At 41.5% G+C, this 19,224-nt stretch overlaps 1 protein-coding gene across 2 annotated transcripts in view; it reads right to left on the reverse strand.

The window, feature by feature from the left end:
• Nucleotides 1-14,503, reverse strand: part of ARFGAP3 (ADP ribosylation factor GTPase activating protein 3) — a 35,998-nt gene extending 21,495 nt beyond the window's left edge. For both annotated transcript variants that reach the window (XM_059816208.1, XM_059816207.1), the window contains exons 1-5: nt 14,412-14,503; nt 8,215-8,333; nt 6,952-7,024; nt 3,996-4,127; nt 1,854-1,937 (exon numbers count right to left, since the gene is read on the reverse strand). In XM_059816208.1, the coding sequence (XP_059672191.1) occupies nt 1,854-1,937; nt 3,996-4,127; nt 6,952-7,024; nt 8,215-8,333; nt 14,412-14,480 (477 nt within the window). In that variant the 5' untranslated portion in view covers nt 14,481-14,503. The remainder of the gene's footprint in view (nt 1-1,853; nt 1,938-3,995; nt 4,128-6,951; nt 7,025-8,214; nt 8,334-14,411) is intronic.
• Between the last annotated feature and the right edge of the window lie 4,721 nt (nt 14,504-19,224).

A 19,224-nucleotide genomic window follows, 5' to 3' on the forward strand; every position in this document is an offset into this window, starting at 1 on the left:
ACTAAGCTCTTACACTTCCAATTTTCTAACATTTAATTTTTGATCATGAGCAATCTTCCCAAGTCTTCCTGATGAGTCCTCCCACTTCCCTCAGACACATCCTCCTCACCAGGCAGGCCTGTGACCTCGTCACAACAATATCTGCTTATTATTATCTTTTCCATCAACGCTGTGCCACTGCCAGTTCATGCTTATTCTTCCCTAAAACCTCAATCTCAAAACTTCCTGACATCTGTCTCTCAAAACATCCATACCTAAACAATCTCTTGCCCTGAGGTACACAGAATGCTTGTCTCTAACCTGCCTCTGTAGCTACCTGAAAAGTTTGTTGTGAAAATTTACTTTATTCTACCCATACATTCTCTTAAGAGGGTTTGTATCAAGTTCCTATTTCTTGTCCTTAACCTCAAAAACATTTACAACACTTTGCTTAAACTTCTTTTCCTTCAGCTTGCCTCAGTTTATGCTTTTCCCACTCAACTGCAAGCATTCTTCCAAGTTGCCTTTTGCAAACAGAAATACTCCATTTACTCTTCTACTATCAGGACAGATAATCTTCTGGTGAAAACACTAGACTAGAATCCAGTAACTGGATTTTTTTGGTCTTTGCAATGAGCATTTATGAGTAATACAGCAATCTTCGCACTCTGTAAAATGTAAATACTCTTTCACTGTTTCAAAGATGCTGAAATTTATTTTTATAAGACATTCAAATGTTGGCTGCAGTAGAAGTTCCTAAAATAAAACAAATAAATAGCAAAAAGGCTGAACTTCCTTTTAAAATGCACCATTTTTGAAACCTCACAAATACAACAAGAAAGTTACATTTTGAAACGTCACAACTGAATAACCAAAATGAAAAAAAAAAATTTAAATTCCAGCTTTTTTCATCCTTAAGCATCCCATATACACTAGAAAGACATTAAGTCATGTCATTTTTTACTGTGTTCTTTACCCAGGTGCAGATATGAGCGACTTGCATAGGTTTTTATCACTTGCTGCTAATGCACGTGCACAACCGCAACATCATGACAGGGGAATTAACACGCATATGAACTGGTGAAGAGTTTTCACAACAAGGGCTAATCTGATATACCCAAGCTCTTTGAATTCTTCTCTATGCCAAAATATGCCTCACGATCATACTTGTGTTTTAGGTGTTTACAGACTGCAACTGTACTAGAAAGCAATTCTCCTAGAACACTTAATACTGTTGCAATATTTAGGAATACTAGGTGTAGTAATAACTTAATTGCTCTAAGTTTAAGATCACAATTGCTGAAGTTGTTTTCACTAGTATTTTTCAAATAACAGACTCAAGAGAGTCTCTGAAACATTAATCTGTGAAATAAACACAGCATCTATCACCTTAAGGAGGTAGGATCAAATAAATAAAAAACAACAGTAGCAATAGCCTTCAGAAAGTTATTTTAATTTTTTCAAAGAGGATGTAAGTATTCTGGAGGAAGGAAAAAAGCTTCTGCTTAGCAAATGTTTTAAGAACTCTTAAACTTTACTGATTAAAAACCAAAGTTATCACATAGTATTATTTAAATCAGGGCAGTCCCAAGCAAGGAATCGTGAGTCCAAGTGGAATTGTACACCTACAGAAAAACCCCAGTTTCATTCCACATTTAGCTACTATTCAGGTCATTCTAAATTGTCACATTAGAAAGTGGTTCACATCCAGGAAGAATTTTAAGATCCACAGAAGGAAAAGCAGGTAAATGTTAACTCCCTGACCTACCCTTTCTCTATAAGGTTTTCTTTCAGGGTTTAGTCTTCTCATAGAACACACAGTTAACCTAAGGTGTTTAGAAAGCTAACAAGAATTAAAAACAGGTAATCTATACCTTGGGAGAAACATGGGATGCAAAAAAGTCTTCCTCTTTGTTTTGAGGTGACACAGGCGGCATTCCACACCCATCTGTCCACAGCTGGAATTAAAAGAGAGAGAGAGAATTTTACAGGACAATTGCATGAATATATTTTTTCAAATGCACTTATCCTAAAACTATTTTTTTTCAGATTAAAAATGTATTGATTTTTTTTTTCCTGGTACATAATTTTTCCTTACAAATTTATTTAAGCTTCAATATATGACATTCCTTTCTTTTTTTCATTTCATACATTTTGATGTCTTCGTTCACATTACGCGTTTCCTTTCTAACAAAATGCTCAGTATAAGCTTTGCTGCAGTAATACTGTCATTATTTAGTATCACCAGGGCCTTACAATAAGTAAGATTTTTCATATTCTCATACAAGGTATTTTCTCTCTAATATTCTTATTTTGCCCAAAGCAAAACCACCTGAAAACATAATACTAGTAGTCATTGGAAACAGTTTTTGGAACTGTATTAGTGTGGTCTGGTACTCTGATGGATTTTCCCACCTCCTCTCAGAGTCCAAAAACCTCTGCTACACTTAAAGCAGAGTTGAAATTTCAAGATGCTAACTAACATTTTTGAGCTATGCCTGATCTCAGGGCAGGCTGGAGGGCCCACAGTGCCACAGGTCATTCTTAGCATCGTGCAGGACAGGACTATAACCTGTAATCTGCACTCCAAGGTTACTCACAGGCAAATCATTTCTTATGGTTCTTTCTACTACATGCAAAAGATACATGACCAAAAATAACGATGTCTATCAAAAAGGTTACTGAATGTGCAACAAGCTTACTTCATCATTCAACAATCAACTGAATCAGTAAGTAGGAGAAGAAATTTTTTTAAATGTGACAGGGGAGGGGATGGTTGGTACTAAATCTAATTATCTGAATAATTTACATCAGCAATTCAGATAGCACATAATCACTTAAGCTTGCAGTATGTAGTTCAAAAATATGTTAACTAAAATTTTAAAATAAGAAATACATCATTAATATCAAACAATTGGATGGAATATGTAATTGAAGCAAGATAACCACAGTTCTTCAAAGTGTCATTTGGAGAACTTGCCATCAACGTGAACACACATAGTATATTATATTTACTTGAACATGGTTTACATCTAAAGCTGTTTAGTAAGTCAAAAGAAATATTCTTTGAAGTTAGTGATGTGAACTATATTGTCTATAACATTTATAATATAGAATTATCATAATCCATTAAATTTCATGTTATTTGATGCATAGATTAGAGAAAAACCCAAGCTTTCTTGCTTTTCTTTTAAATCCCACTCATCTGATCAACGTCAAATGAATCAGCCACAAACTTTAACAAGCTGAACTAAACAATCAAAACATGCTTTCTGTGTATGCAGAAGAGAACTGTTGTCAAACTTATTTAACACATGAGCAAACTAACTCTGCATGCTTTGCTAATAAGTTCTCCCTGTCAGCCCCCTATCAATGTCTTGACAGCACGCATGAACTGTTTCAGTATTTTTAATGGAGAACAGCAAGTTCAGGACATATATAACTTGCTAATTTTTCAAATATTATTTTGGTAGGGAAAAAAGCAAAAACACACATTTACCTGTTCAAATCAAATCCCACTTAAATCACCAATATTTTGTAGTTAATTCTATTAGCACTTTTACATGCTGTACTTCTCAATAATAATTCAGTTCCAGATAAGCAAAAATAAAATCACTATATAGTTCATGGACAAGTGCTGACATTTTTGTTATGCAATACCACTAATATAATTTTGGAGCACACCTGCAAACAAAGAAGTTTCCGTTTTGAAGAGCACCTGAAGTTTCTGCCTAGAACTCCTATAAGTTACTGCAAATGTCAAAATTAATGTTTTGAATAACCCAGAAATGATCCTGAAATACCCCGTTGAGCTCTATCTCAATAGTCTTTTTCCAAACAAAAAAGGTAAGCTACAAATAATTTACCCCCCAGTTTGCCTATTCACTGTAATGTGTATCAGTACCTCCCAAAGACAGATAATCTTTTGCGTTACTAATCAGAAACTTAAAATTACTCTAGGGGGAAAGAAGATAAAGTTTTTCAGAAATCTTAATGACACAGGACACACTACTCACATCAGTACCATGCTTTCTTGTTGCCTGTGTTGCAAGAGATTTAATCTTCTCCTTGTAAAGCTGAGCACCACGACTGTTATACTTTGCATTGGTATCATTTGTTGTGCATCCATGTTGATGGAAAAAAGCAGACTATGAAGCAGAACACAGAAAATGCTATGAGAAACAGGTTTAAAAACTAATGCTATTTAACATAAAAAGATATCACAATGCAGCAAAATACTCTGCTCCTCTACCTAAATCTAATCTTTTAAATTATGAAGTCTATGCAGATCTCCAAAATAGAACTCCATTGTGGCAACCTCTTTACGTATAAATAAAACAACAGAAAAAAAACAAACACATTAGTAGGATGTTTTAAAAGCATATACAAATGCAAACCTGCCATCATATACAAAGAATGCTAGTTCTGAAATTAAGTGTAGAAAGGAAGAGGTAAAATTGATTGTCAATACTTGTGGTTCAAAGGACATTCCTGATATTCTAAAAAGCATTGCTTGGCTTCATGTCTAGCATGCTAGAGAGAACAATGGATGTTTAATAGCATCAAAATGACTGTATAAAAATGGTCTTCCTTCAAAACAAAAGTGTGTGTATGCACGTACCCATATATATTTATATGCTTGCGTATTTATATAAAAATATAAATACATAAATGAAAAAATGCATTCCAATTTAGGATCTTAAAACAAAAGCAAATCAATACATTTATATCAGAGTTCCACAAGTTGTACCTAGAATTGACTAGCAAATCATATCGTACATTCTTGCATGGAAGAACATGTCAGACTATTACATAATAAACAAGTTTCTGATAGAATCAGCAAGTCTAGATAACCTGAGGTTATGACCTCATATGCTGCAATTACAAAGCATAGATCTAGTATACAAGTACTAGACTTCGTATAAAAATTAAGCAACAACCATGCAGGAGAGAGATAATGCCAGTCAACTTCTGTGATTACAACAGAAACAGCCGTAAGCATCACAGATGCCAAAAAGATTGTGCATTTTTGCATTTAAATATATACACCTACGAACTTGATATTCAGAGCTTTTTTTTGTAAACCCTAATTCCAATCACCGCAAGATTTACTCTGAAAACAAAAGGATCTAAGAACACTTCAGATTTCCTAGCAATCCGATACATAGCTACAAAGCTCAGGACTGCTGTTATCCAAGATTCAGCATCATCAGGCAATTATAGAATACAAATGATTAATGTTAACCTGATAGTGCTTCTAAACAGTAGTTAGCAAAAATAGAATTTGGCATTTTATTGGAAGAAAAAGGAAATAGGTTTTTAATGCAATTAGAAGAAAAACATTAATTTTACTTTTTAAAATGTCCAGACAGTTTACTAAATTGGTCTTTAAAGTTTCAGGTATTAATCTTCCTAGGTAATCCAAAACAGGCCATTGTGAATTCGAGGTATTTGAGGAGTGGCTGTGGGTATATTACACCTCTTGGTACAATGTATGGTAGGAAACAGTGACATCCAAGCAGAAAGACAAAAACTCATAAAATTCAATAATAAAGATTTACTGTTATTCTTCTAGTAATATGCTTTCTAAGATTAACTGAATTACTTTTCAAACTTTGCCGTTTCTTCTTTCCAACTGCCTTAAACCCTTTGTATAGCAAAGTTTATATAGTTTAATCAAAGCTTTTAAGCCTTTGGCTAAAAAAGAAAGTAGTTTTCATGCAAAATCTCCCTCTTCTGATTAGTCAGCACTGTGATTTTTATGTACTAAGTGGCATAACAGAAACTTGATGAGTAAATTCATGTAACAGCAGTATTAATACACAAAGGTGTAACTGAGAAAGGACAGGGAGAAGAAAAAGAGGGAGAAGACACCATGCAACTGCTCAGATCTGTAAGCTAGAGACAGTGATGAGCTGAATGCCTAATTCAAAGAAAAAGGTTTGATTGGAAAATGCAGAAGTGGAGGATAAATAATAACAATCCTGAATTCATAATTTTTTGTAAGGAAATAGGAAGAAAATAGAAAAAATTGCAGAATATTAAAGCGTTAGACTTAAGGAAAGCAGATTGTTAAGAAAATTGTTAAGAGAAAGCCTATGGAAAGCAATTTTTGGTAAAGTTTCTTAAAGAACAACATTAAGGACAAAGCACAAATGAAGAAAGATAAGGTGTAAACATTCAGGGAATTAGAAGAAAAGTAGAAATTGCTTAGGGAAGTTGCATGTTTCCACACTGGATGGGTCAACTTAAGGAAGCAATCTCAGTTATTGGTGGTCAATCTTCAAAAAACCATGGGAAAACAGGTAAGATTCCAAAGAGTTGACAAAGGAAAATATCCTCTTTTAAAAAGGAGATTGAGAACAATACAGCAGTCAACATAACTTCAATTTACAAAAACACTGTGTAACAAATTTATTTATAAGTACATTAAAAAATCAAGTTGAAAGTAACAGCCAGTATGAATTGGCCCAAACAAAAACAACGCTATATCCTCTCTGACAGTGTGGCGTGTCTTATCTTGACTTCAGTTGTACCTCAGATGTAAGTCAGGTCTTGACTTCAGTGTGACTTTTGACAGTGACATGATTTTTGTCACAGTATTTTCATAAACCACATAAGGAAACATGGTCACAGGAAGATGCCCATAAGTTAGGTTTACAAGCTGTGGAAAACCATCTTTCAGCAGCTGTCAATGTCTCCCTGTTAAATTAGATATGTATTGACAAGGAATCTGATCTGGCCTTTTCAGTGACTTTTATTAATGACTTGTAAACAAACAAACAAACAATTTGCAGATTATACCAAGATGGAAAAGTTGCAAGAAGTACGGAGGATGAAATCAGCATTCAAAGAAATTCTTAAAAACAAGAAAAATAAAAATATCCCCAAGATGTGAGCCAGTAAGGACAGACAATAGCTTCCGAGCCTAACAAGCTTCAATGTGCAAAGCAAATACTCAGGAGTACATACAGCATTTGCATTTCCTCCAACTTGCATGCATCTCAGCTGAAACCAAGACCAATTGGAATCCAGTTCTGTAGATCTGAACAGAAGGAAACATTTTTAATGTTATCTCCAAAGCCATTTAAAATCTCTCTACCTTTTTTTTTAATAAAGTGTTTCTCTCCCCCCCCTTGTTTTTTGTAAAGTGAAAAACATGCCTCTATAGAAAAAAAAATCTGCGACAATAGACAATGTGCAAAACAAATTAATAAAGCCATGTAGAACTGACACAGTTTCTCAAACGGTAAAAGCTTGAAAAAAAATGCACCCTCTGGCTGACAGGTTTTCCCTTTTAAAAAGCAGTAAGATGCATCTTCAAGAATCACATTTGAGCTCTGTCAACAGCAGATGACTAATCACATGTAATGGACAAAGTGACAAATAGAATGTCATATCACAACAAAAATTTGGGGCTCACTGAGTATGAGGAGAATTAATACTGTGATCATTAGGAATGGATTCTTGAGAGGCCTCTTGTAACGCTCTTGTACACAGCGAAAATAAAGCAGAGAAAGAATTTTAGTTGATGGAAAACAGCTGCTTTTATCTGCAATCCATTCTTGGATGCATTGCTCTCACTCACTTCAAACAGAACCTTATATTTCAAATATGTAATTATTTATTAGGCCAAAATGGCCCACGGGCCATCAGCTAGGATACTCACCCAAAATGTGACAAGCTCAGGGCGCAGATTTACTGTACCAACTGACTGACTGAGCTAAACAGCTGCCAAAAGGGGTAGCCCTTTACTCTACCCCAGTATTAGCACTCAAGTGACACCATAATGAACTACTTCAGCAAGCAAAGCTGGCAAAATGCTGTTTAGCTCTCTGAACTGGCTTGCTGGGGGTCAGATTGTCTTTATGATCAATACACTGTAACACTGTTTAAGATAATAAACTAGTATTTGCCTCAGTCTTGATTTGGAGGAATGATAAAACACTTCAACATGCTTACTCTGTTCTTCATTTTCATCACCTTCAATGTAGGAACAGACGTGCCAACAAATGCGCACTACCAACACAACAAGCAGGTAATGGGAATGGGTGCGTGGTACAAATTCTGCTGAACCCTACCTATTTACCTAATTCCCAAGCAGCTATCAGATACATCAAAGCCAATACAAACATTAAAAAGGTCTGAATCAGTAGTTGAGAGAGGGTATCTGAACAAACAAACAAAAACATTAAAAGATGCAAATTTTACTATAAAAATATACAAACTACTTACCGAATGAAACTCAAATGAACACCAAGTGATCGATGGGTCCCTGAACAATCAATACAGAGGAAAACTCCATATGTTATGCTTGCCCAGCTAGGATTCTTTGCTCCGCAGTCGAAACATACCTTAAAGAAAATAAAGATCAGTAACAGGACTTGAGCATAACCATGTTTTACAGTTGTGTTATAGGTCATGCTAACACCCTTGCAGTGATTAAACTTAATTAACTCATACTTACAGCATCTGTTGAAATGACAACTTCATATTATCCTAATTCTATAAATATAAAGAGCAGTTACACAATCTGCCCATGCTTGTATGTCTTTGCCCTAACTGGACAGGACTACAAGCCTTCCCAGTTTCCAACCATAACCAGTGTACACAGGGACCACAGGCTGAGAAACCGTGGGTCAGAGAACCCACATCAGTCTAGTTAAACACACATTTAACACAGTACTTCCAGCACTACTGAAATATGAAAGCATTTAAGAAATATTTTCCCAAGGGCAGGCTATCTTCATGACGTACCACTGAGTCTACTCTTTCCTCAGAACGTACATGCGGCTGCAGTTATCAGCGGCACTTATGACATAATTATTTACTTTCCTATATAGAATCCTTGGCCTTCAGAGCAAGCCACTAAAATCCAGCTGTGTGAAGAAAGTGTCCACGCTGTGTACTGCCTAGCCAAGCACTCTCTGCCAGACAGGACTACTTGTATGATGTATCACAAATGTATTGCTGTATCAACCTTTCAACTGTCGGTAACATGAACCGGTTAAAAAGCAAATATGCCCACAATAACTGCATAGACAAAACCAAGAGTTTCTTATCCTCTGTCACCACATTCGACTCCTAACCTTCAGCCAAAATATAAGAGGTATAAGAGGTAGACACAGATACACTTTGCAGCTCTCCAGACCACAACTTTCAAGTCCTGTTTCAGTTATTCTGAATTTTGTACTTCTTCGGCCAAGGAAAGCAAGAACAAAAAATTTATCTGATATGAATTCATTTTCAAATGCAAGGAAGAACACAATTTAAACAGCAACAGCTATTCCTAGCTAATGCCATGTGCACACGTTTATTCCTGTATGAAAGCACTTCATTATCTGATCAATGCTTTTTCAGTAATATTTATAAAGGCTGAAAAGAAGTACTTCTACAGTGAAAGAATCCATCTATAGGTACACTCGGTGGCATCTACTAAAAAGTAACTCCATGGAGAGACAAGCTTTTACACACAAATCGATGAAGTTCCAATCTGCGATTTTATGCTTTAACATCCTGCTATAAATCTAATGCATCCTCAGATAGCAAGGGAAGTTCTAGCTAGCAGAAAGAAAAAAAAAAGCTTCTTCCAAGTCAGCTGGGGACATAGGGTACACCCTACACATAGGCCACAATGCTTCCAGCACCTCTTCATCAGGCTGGAAAAATAAAAAGTTAAGAAGTCTCCTTGCTAGAAACTCCATTTATACAACGAAACAGAGATTTTTGCCTCTTTTTGTTTTTTATATACCCAGTCAAACAAGACCTGGGTTTGCACTCGTCAGCTCACCTATCGTTCACCCAAATTAATTTCAAGTACGAGCCCAGGAGCAGTTTGAGGCTAAACTCCTCGTTTTAGTGGGGGTCTATTTGAGCTTGTACAGTTCAAATTCATCAGGCACAAGCAAAGCTCACCAGCAGATCCAGCATTAGCTCTTCCGACACATGAACATTTTAAGTTTGACCTTCGCTTAGGCCAATGACCAGTAACGCAAACAGAAAGCACGGAGGTCACAGTTTCTGTATGTGCAAGTCCTTTCTTTCTCTCTCAACAGAGACTTAAAATTTATTAATGTTAAGTCATTTATGTATCCCACATCATATGTGGAAATGGGGTCACTCACTGACATACAGCAGAAAGAATAAGTAAGATAAAAGCTACACAGAATGAGTGACAAAAGGAGGGGTTAGATAGAGTCCCTGAAACAAGCACAGGTGGAAGAATGATATACCAGGAGTCAGGGAAAAAGAATAATGAGTAACTCTACATGTATGCCATATTCTAAGAAAACACTTAGCCTTAGTAGTCAGAACTCATCCTCTTTTTTTCAATTCTCTCCATTCTTTGAAGCAGTTCCTTAAAAAACATGAGCCTCATCTTCATTTTAAATTGGCTATTTTCAGGCTTTTTCTTACAAGGCCAAATGGAGGATGGGGACAATAAAAGGGGAGAAGATTCTGCTTGAAACCAAAGCTAACAGAACAGCACAGCCCTGGTCTCACTTCTAATACAGGAAAGCAAAGCAGACTTACAGTCGTAAGTCTTGTGGAAATTCCCTGGAGTACAAATGGGAAACGAGAATCTTGAGTATCAGTGGGTAGTTAAAAAAAAATCCCACGTTTAAAAAAGTTCAGTTATAAACATCCCTAAAGATCCTCCTCCCCTCCCCGGTACAATTATAAGCACTTCTTAGTTTCAACATCTTAAAAGTCAATTGCATCACCTTGGAAGCTAGCTGCCACATAGCAGTATAGCTCAGTATCTTCACTCACGCAGGACTCTCTAGCAACTATTTACCAGACACCTGTGAAAATTATTTATATGCATAAAAACTGTAGCTTTTAGGATTGTGATGCAAGTAGGAACATCTGATTTTCTTGTGAAAGTAATGCAAGAACTGCCATCTCCATCATGTTATGCAACAGAAATAGAAGCATGTTTCAGTAACATTTAGTCTCATTTTGCTTAGTTTTGCCAATTTTAAAGTGCTTCCCACCACATAAATTTTAACAATAATTGGGGGAAAAAAAATTAAAACCAATTTCAGAGCCACCCTCTGAAATTGTTTCCATTTTAAAAACAGATAAAGTGTATTTTCTGTACTGATTTAGGTAAAATGAAAATATCAAAATAATTATTTAAAAAATCAATTTTAAGGATATGCTTAAATTGCATTCTTTTTGCTTATTTTGTGTTAAAGCATTTCAGGACAGCCTAGATTCAGTAACAGTCACTTCGGGGGGAAAAAAAAAAAAGCAGAAGCCCTAATTGAGATGTTTTGTACCAGAGCAAACACAAAGAGTCGGGTATAATCCATAGCAAGCAGTCATAAAATCATACAACATCCACCACAAGATACCTATGTTAATAAATAAATACATAATATACATTGTTATTGGATACGGACATGTAACAATATATAGCCTATAGAAATGTTAGTTTGGGCACTTTGGAAGAGCTGAGCAGGTTCAGCAAGCTTACCCCTGAGGTCACAGTTACATAGACGCTTGCAGTCTCCCACGTAGCGGGGCTACTGCCACGGGGTAGCTCCGCATCCCCTCGTGCTTGCCATTCCTAGTGTGCAAGGCTACCATACAGCTGCATCACCACTTAAACCAGCTAAAACTCAGGAGGTAGTTTCACACTGGATCAAAGCTGATCCAAATCCAAGCAGCTACTCTCGTAGTTACCAGCCACCATATCCAGATATGCTTTCCTTCTTCTCTTGCATCAGCAGTAATAATCACACTTGTTGCTCCTACTGGAAACCAGCACTGCACTGCTTTGACTCAGAGCAAAGGTAGGTCCAACTCACATCCCAGCCACGTGACCTGTAATGCCAATGTAAGCGAGGGAACAGGAGCGTTTGCCACAGGAAGAAGACAGGACTGCTCCTTTTGGAAGTGTCGTGGTCTTAAAATGACTTAACCCAGACATGATACACTACACTCTACTCTGGGGCAAAAAAACCCCCCACCCTCCAACACACACTGTAATAACGAAACTGAACAGCTGATAAACCACCACCACAACATACATACTTAGTTTTCAGGCGGTTCATATCCTTGATCTGGGTGTCCAAGCAGGGACATGAATACTATCATCAACGAAAGAAAAGAACAAACCAGAGGGAAGGGAATGAAAAACTACCACTTTCAGGGGAATAGACGTATGCCAGATTAAAAGAGACTGTACAGCACAGCCTCAGGGTGCAAGTCTTCAAAACAGATGAGCCTTACGAACACTTGAGTTAACAACACCAGGTGGCTTAAGGACTGTGAACGTTTTTATAGGTACAAAATACATCCTATTTAATAATTGTAACGTGTTGTTAAATGTCGTCAGGCAGCTCTATATTACGTAACACCCAAAGGCACACCAAGCACTCTAAAAAAGCTATTTCTCATGCTAAACAGAGTAAAGGAAACTAAGATCAAATTACAGATCTGTTAATTTCAAGACAATTATTCAATTATCAATTTAAACACACTATAATCCAAAAATTAAACTGCATGTTTATTTAAATGAGAATTATTTTCCTAAGTTCATGTGCACTAAGAATTACTGCAGACCACCTAGCACAGTGTAAATGCACATGCGTGCTTATAGAAAGCAGCCAGTAAGCCCAGCTGCTGCACTGAAGAGATACCAGTTCTTCCCAAACTGTGTACATAAACAAAACAGTTAAAGCATGTTACTAAGCTTTTAACACAGAACCTTTCCAATATTTGCATTTCTTTCGCATGTCTTCCTTTCCCAGAAGAAAAGCCCTACAAATAAAAGGGGCAGACAGAAGAAGAACACAAAGAAGAACACAAGAGAAAGGAAACAAAACAAAATGTCATCAAACGCGAGAGGATAAACTGATGACAGCAGCAACTTTTACTTAAGAAGACTGGTCAGATACACAGGCATGGGAGAGTTGTGAGGTCTAAGCTGTTGATGTTTCCCACTCTCCTTCCTCTCTGCCTTTGCAGGTCAACAAGACCAAGCTTCGCTGCAGCGTTAATGAGTTCTCTGCACCTGAGCTACTTCTTTCAAACTGACCTAGTCTGAATGGCAACACACACTGTACCAATACTGCTTTGTCAACATTGGCACTAAATTTCTATACAGCACCTGACGTGACTCCAAGGAGAGACAGATATGCCTGAGCAACCAGAGGTACCACAACCACCTTGCTAAGTCTAGCAGAGTAACAACGAGTTCAGAACTGTTCGAGGCACTCCATCCTCACATCTCCATCCTCACCAGCTGCGGGCAGTACCTTCTGATTCTCTCGTGATCCCCAGACAGAAAAAGCACCACAACAGCACTATAGAACTACTCAATCTCTTAGACACAGCACTAAGTGAATTTCAGGAGCCTGTAAAAGATCTTCTCTCCGACTCTCCCTGTTGGGACTAGGACCATTCCTTGATGAACATTTTACCCCATTGCAAAGCCAAGTTTTAGGAAACTTGTTGGTGAGCATTCATCTTTGAGCTATGCTTTCTGAGAAATGAGACAAGTGTCCATTGCCCATACAGTCTTAATGACTTGTGTTCAAAGTGCGGAAGTCAGTTTTGGACCCAAGACAGACCTCCAGACTCATAATACTCCCAGAAAACAAAACCACGGTGTTTCTTTGTAATTGTTTCCCTAGTGTATTTTTCAGATACGTTCAGAGAGTACATCATAACACCAATACAACGGAGCATACGGCACTAAAAAGCAGCACAGGAGCACGTAGCTGCTGAAGGCAGTTCTGCCGCCCAACACGTCTGCCATGTCACCTTGCAGTCTGAGGCACCTTTCCCCGTTCACAGCCAGCCATCACACGCTGGAAGTAATGGGTACTGAAAAAACAAGAGGGCTTTACAACGCTGAAAAATTAAAGTCGCCACTGGATGAGTCCAACGCGATGAGAAAACATCAAACTTTTATCGCCACAGAAGCGGCTGTGCGACAACGGGCTTTGCTTCTTTGATAAAAAAAAAAGAAAAAAGAAAAAATAGAAAAACACATTCAACGCTGTACGCTGTCACTGGTTTGGAACTTGCTTTTTATTTTCAGCTGAGCTGACCCTCCTCTTCCAGCAATCCTCAGACACCAGGTACCCGAGAGGAGCTGCGCTTCCCTCGCGGAAGGCTTCGCCCAAAACGCCCTGCGGACCCCGCCCGCGGGTCGCCCGCCGGGCCGGCCGGAGGGCAGGCAGAGCCGCCCGGCCCAGGGCGCTTCCGGGGCGGCCGCCGCCGGCTGCCGCTGCCCGCCCGGCCCCCCCCCCTCCCTCACAGAGCCCCCCGCAGCAGGCAGCCGGCCCGGGCGCCGGGGGCTCGGCGGGGCGTGGCGGGCCGCGGGCACTCCCCCGCCCCCGCCCCGCCGGCAGTGCGACGTGTCACAACGGCGGAGGCAGCCGCTGCCGGCCCCGGCCCCGGCCCGGCGCCCTTACCTTGTTGGTGGGGACGGAGCGGAGCCGCTTGAAGATGGCAGCAATGTCCTGCTTGCTGGGCTCGCACATGGCGCCGGGCGGCAGGTGGGGGCGAGGCGGGAGGGCCGCGAAGGAGAGCCGGAGCCGCCGCCGCCCGCTCACACCGCCGGGACGCCCCACGCCGCCGCGGGACGCTCCGCCCCGCCCGGGAGGCGGCCACGCAGCGCGCGCGCCCTCAGCCCGGCGGGGCGCGGCCTGCGGTCGCCGGCGTGGCGCGAGGGGCCGACGCTCCCCCGTCCGCCGCCTCCCGGTTGCCCTGGAGACGAGCGGCTCCGCTGCGTCAGCGCCTTCCGTTGGGCACTCTGAGCGTCGCGGGGCCGGGGGGGAGCGGTGGGGCCGGGGGCGGAGCGGGGTGTGAGGCGGCCGGCGGGGGCTCAGGCACGGGGGTGGAGGGGCGGGCAGGCCTCGCCGGCCTCGCTTTCTCGGGGCCCCGGAGGGCACCGGGGAGCGTGGGGCCGGGGAAGAACACCCCCACCTGCTCCGTTCGCGGGCGTGGGCAAAAATGAAGCAGCCACATTCCCCTCAAGACAGGTGATAAAGCACACTATTATGCCTGTGAAGAGACTTGTTTCTGCTCTTGGGCTCAACAAGTAGGTTTCAAGCGTTCTGTCAAGATGTTACTTAAAGCCCCCGTTCCCTCTCTTCGCTAGCGTTACAGTACACAGGCGGGGAGAAGTGAGGCACTGCCAAACCAGCAGAACAAAAAGAGGACAAGTTTTAATTGCTTTCAAAAGCGGTGTGTTCAGATCGTTAATCTGAAATCATAAAGCCTCTCAGAACAGGAAACAGAATAATAGGAACACAACCAGGAACTGTGTAACTTACTGGCATCCCCACTTCAAAAACCTCGTCTGCCTGACCCGCACTGCACTGAATTTGGTTGCACGCAGAGGCCTTCTGGCGCTGCTCTCCCCCAACACTCCGCCTTGCAGGGGGATATCGCTTGGGGCACGAAGCTCAGCGAAGGCGGAGAGGCCAGGCTAATGGACCCTTTTGCTGGAAGACTGGCCAGGATGCTGCAGAGGTCCTGCAGGAGCCACCCCAGGGCCCTCATGGCCAGCACTGAATTAAAGGTACTGAGTCCCTAAGGGTGGCCCTCGCAAAACAGTGCGAAGATGACGTTGTGGCTCTACAGAACTCAGCTCAGCAGCGGTAAGATGATCCGTAACAGGATCTTCACAGCATGGCATCTTAGCCGCCGCCTTCGTCAGAGACCATGAAGGCTCACAAGGCTGTATGCCCTTCTCCCTTACTCTTCTGACATACATAGGTAAGACTGCATAGTTACCCGTATGTGGAACAACCAGAGTTAAGACAAATGTTCTATAATTCTACCATTTTCTTTCAGAAAAGCCTAGTTTTGAAGGTGCCTCTGGAGACTGCTCTAAATGCCTGTTAAAAACAGGGCTACAGATCGAGTTATCTAAGGTCCAAAATAGTCATGTTCATGCATGAAAATCTACCTGCAGCCCCTCAGCCTCAACCCTGCATCACCTTCAATGCCTGGAGTACAAGAGGTTCACCGTTTCCCATAGAAGCTAACCACCCCCAGTTCTTACCGGTCAGTGGGGACGTCGTTCAGGGTGATGAGACCCGTTACTGCCTCGGTTCTGGCCGCGCTGCATGAGGCAGTCACATGAGGAGCAGTCTTGAGCGCTGGTTCAGGGATTTCCGCTGCGTGCTGTCTCCGCGCCGGACCCTCAGGGCTGCAGCTGAGGCACGCCCTGACCCTGTAGCACTAGTTATCCTGACAGGCAGCTGAATGCATGAACATTTTACTCTCATTTTCAGAGTGTGGACATTTGCTGGCAGCGGGCCAGCAACCTCTTTACTCCAGATTAACTTTGTTCAGTCTGGTACTATCACAGGTCGGGGGCTTGATCAAAGTATAGGATAGCTGTCCAAAAATCCATCTGTATGCCTATAGCCAAGTAACATGGGGACTAGACTTAAAACAGCTGAGTCTGCAGAAGTGTGAAGTTGCTGTCTGTTTCATACCAACAAATATAATCATCCCCCTTCACAATCACTTGGGATCAAGAATGCCTAGCAAGAGACCTCCCTTTACAAGTGAAGTTTACATTTCAGGAAGACCTTGCCTATGTGGTTACAGGTGCTCCCTACAGCACACTCCGCTCCAGAAATACTTGATAAATCCCATCTGACTGCATGAGGATTGCCATCCCAGCCTACAGCCACTGGCCTTACAGGGAGAAAGTTGCCAAATTTCCACAAAGGAAAAAGTCCATTACATCAGCTTTATAAGTACTATTGGGGGAAAAAAAAAAAAGTAGGAGGGATACAGTCTTGGCAGTTGATTGGAACAATTAAGATCAGAAAAACAAGGTCATCCTGAAGATGGATCTGTCTGGCATGATCCTAGAAAAGCATGATGTTACTTATTGTCCCATACTTTCCCCAGCTGCACTGCTGCCTTCCCAGGCAACGGCACACAAAGGCAGCTAGCTCCTGCCCACTGCAGCAACCCGAGAGGCCCGAAGTGTATCTTTGGGAAGCACAGGCTGGTAACGCCATAGAGGTGCTGGTTCTGTCTTCTGCTGGCCTCTTATTTCAGGAAGTGGTACCTCTCTGCCCCTGAGTTGGGATGTCAAAAAGCTGCTAGCTGTTCAGAGCCACCTCGCACACACAGCTCACAAGTCTCCATCCCAGAAGCAAGAAGTGTATCAGCCCTTAGTATTGTTCAGAAATACACTTCACGCTGTCCCCACCTGGTCTCACACAGTGCCTCTATCCTAAGGCCATACTTTGCAATTCAACTATGTGGATGTGCACGCTAGACAGATTCCTGTTGCAGACTGCAAGCTCAGCTGATTGCTAGGAGATGAGTTCTAGGCAAGATGGAAGAAAAGCATTTAGCACATGCTTATGAACCTGAGGGAGGTAAGCCATTCCTGGAGGCAATCTTAGAGCAGCCTCTAGGTTGTGGGAGAAAGGTAGTATAGTGAATGGAGGTAATACTAGAAGGAAGGGATGAACTGGTCCATCTCTGTCAGGGAAAAGGCAGTGCTCATAATTCACTGGCTGCTCTGCACGTTGAGTAAATAAAAAAACCTTACCTTCGAGGGTGCCTGTAGATTGGGCAGAGGAGTGTCCTCTACTTTGGTGAGCAGCTGTTATGTGCAATGCAGGTCCTTACCCAGACCCAGTAGCAGACCAGCACTGTGAGCAAGAGTGACTCCTCTGGCCTGACATTGCTTATGTTCTCAATCCTCAGCAATTTTCATCTTGACAAAAAAAACTGTCCAAACAGCACAGATTCCTTCCCCGGCCCCATTACCCACAGCATGTTGTGCTGCCATTTTCTTTGTCCATGACAAAGAATGCTGATTTGTTCAAGATACTTTGGAAGTAGCCTCCATATCCTATTCTCCTCCTAGTGGTGACCTTGCCCAGTCCCAGGGGAGAAGCAAACTAGAATCTAAATAATGGAAACCATCAGAATAAGCCTCAAAAGGTGATGAATGTTTCCAGAGAATAGGTGGGCCTCTTGTTCTTCAGCAAGTTTGTGGTTTGAGTGGATTGCAGAAAGACGGAAGGCACAGAGAGAGACTAGCAGCAGTGGTGGGAAAGCGGACCACAACTGCTGCTTTGCCAGTTATGCCTCAGTGTAGTAATGTCATGTCTTGCTAGTGGTTTCCAAGAATGTCCAAAATACACGTATTCCTATTCCCAGTGCACACAGAACCATTTAAAAATTGCTTCCATGCCAGCTGGTCTGACAAAGGTATACATGGAGGAAGATTGCTGTACATGTACCCTCAGAAACAAGTGGCTGGCAAGTACAGCATTCTCTAGAAGGGCTGTTATTACCAAGCCCTCTGATCAGGTGCAAATGCAGAGCAATTCACTGCCAGCATGCCAGAGTATGACATTGGGAGTTCCTGTTTCACAAATCAAAACCCAAGGGCTCTTATTCTTACTACAACCCGGAATACAGTTCCAATTTGATATGAAGAAAAGGAGATTTCATGATGAGAAGAATCAAACATTGGAACAGTTTTCCTGGAGCAAGTGAAGTATCTGTCCTTGGAGGTTTCCAGTACCCAGCCAGACAAAGCCCTCAGCAACTTGCTTCTAGTTCAGCATTGACTCTACTTGTAGCAGGAGGTTGGACTGGAGATGTCTTGAGGCCCCTCCTCCCTGAATGATTCTGTGCAAATACTCCCTTCTCTGCATACCCAGTCTAGGCCTGAAACAGATGGGTTCTCCCCGTAATACTTTGTTGACACCCAATTTTTGGGTGCCAGAGCTACTCTGTGAGCTGATGCCGCATCGGCAAAGCAACCTGTTCCAATGCTTTCTCCTACTCTCACCTATCCAAATGCCACAACAAAAGTCTCAGGCACCTGGATCTTGTGGGACAGTCCCACCAGGACATATGAATACAAAGGAAGACAACCGTTCAGGATGATCTCTCCAGAACTGGCTACTCTCTAGGTCTTTGGCTGATGTGATAACCAGAGATAGCCACTTGCATCTGCATGGAGTTGTGTAGAATTATAGGTTCAGTGCCCACCTACTGTCTCACAGCTCCCAACCTTCAAAGCTTTTAGTTCTGTAAAATTCTGTTAGTACTGTTCTCCAGTTATTATTAAGCCTCCCATTGTTTGCTTTCTCCTCACATTGCTGCTGAGAAATGATGGAATATAGGTATAGTCCCAGGTCATGCTAGCTAGATCTTCATTACCGTCCCAGTGCCAAACGTTCCCTTAGAGCCAGAGGATACGTATGAATTGTTCTTGATGTCCTTTGG

The sequence above is a fragment of the Gavia stellata genome, chromosome 4 (assembly GCF_030936135.1).
Source record: "Gavia stellata isolate bGavSte3 chromosome 4, bGavSte3.hap2, whole genome shotgun sequence".
In the NCBI taxonomy this organism is placed as follows: Eukaryota; Metazoa; Chordata; class Aves; order Gaviiformes; family Gaviidae; genus Gavia; species Gavia stellata.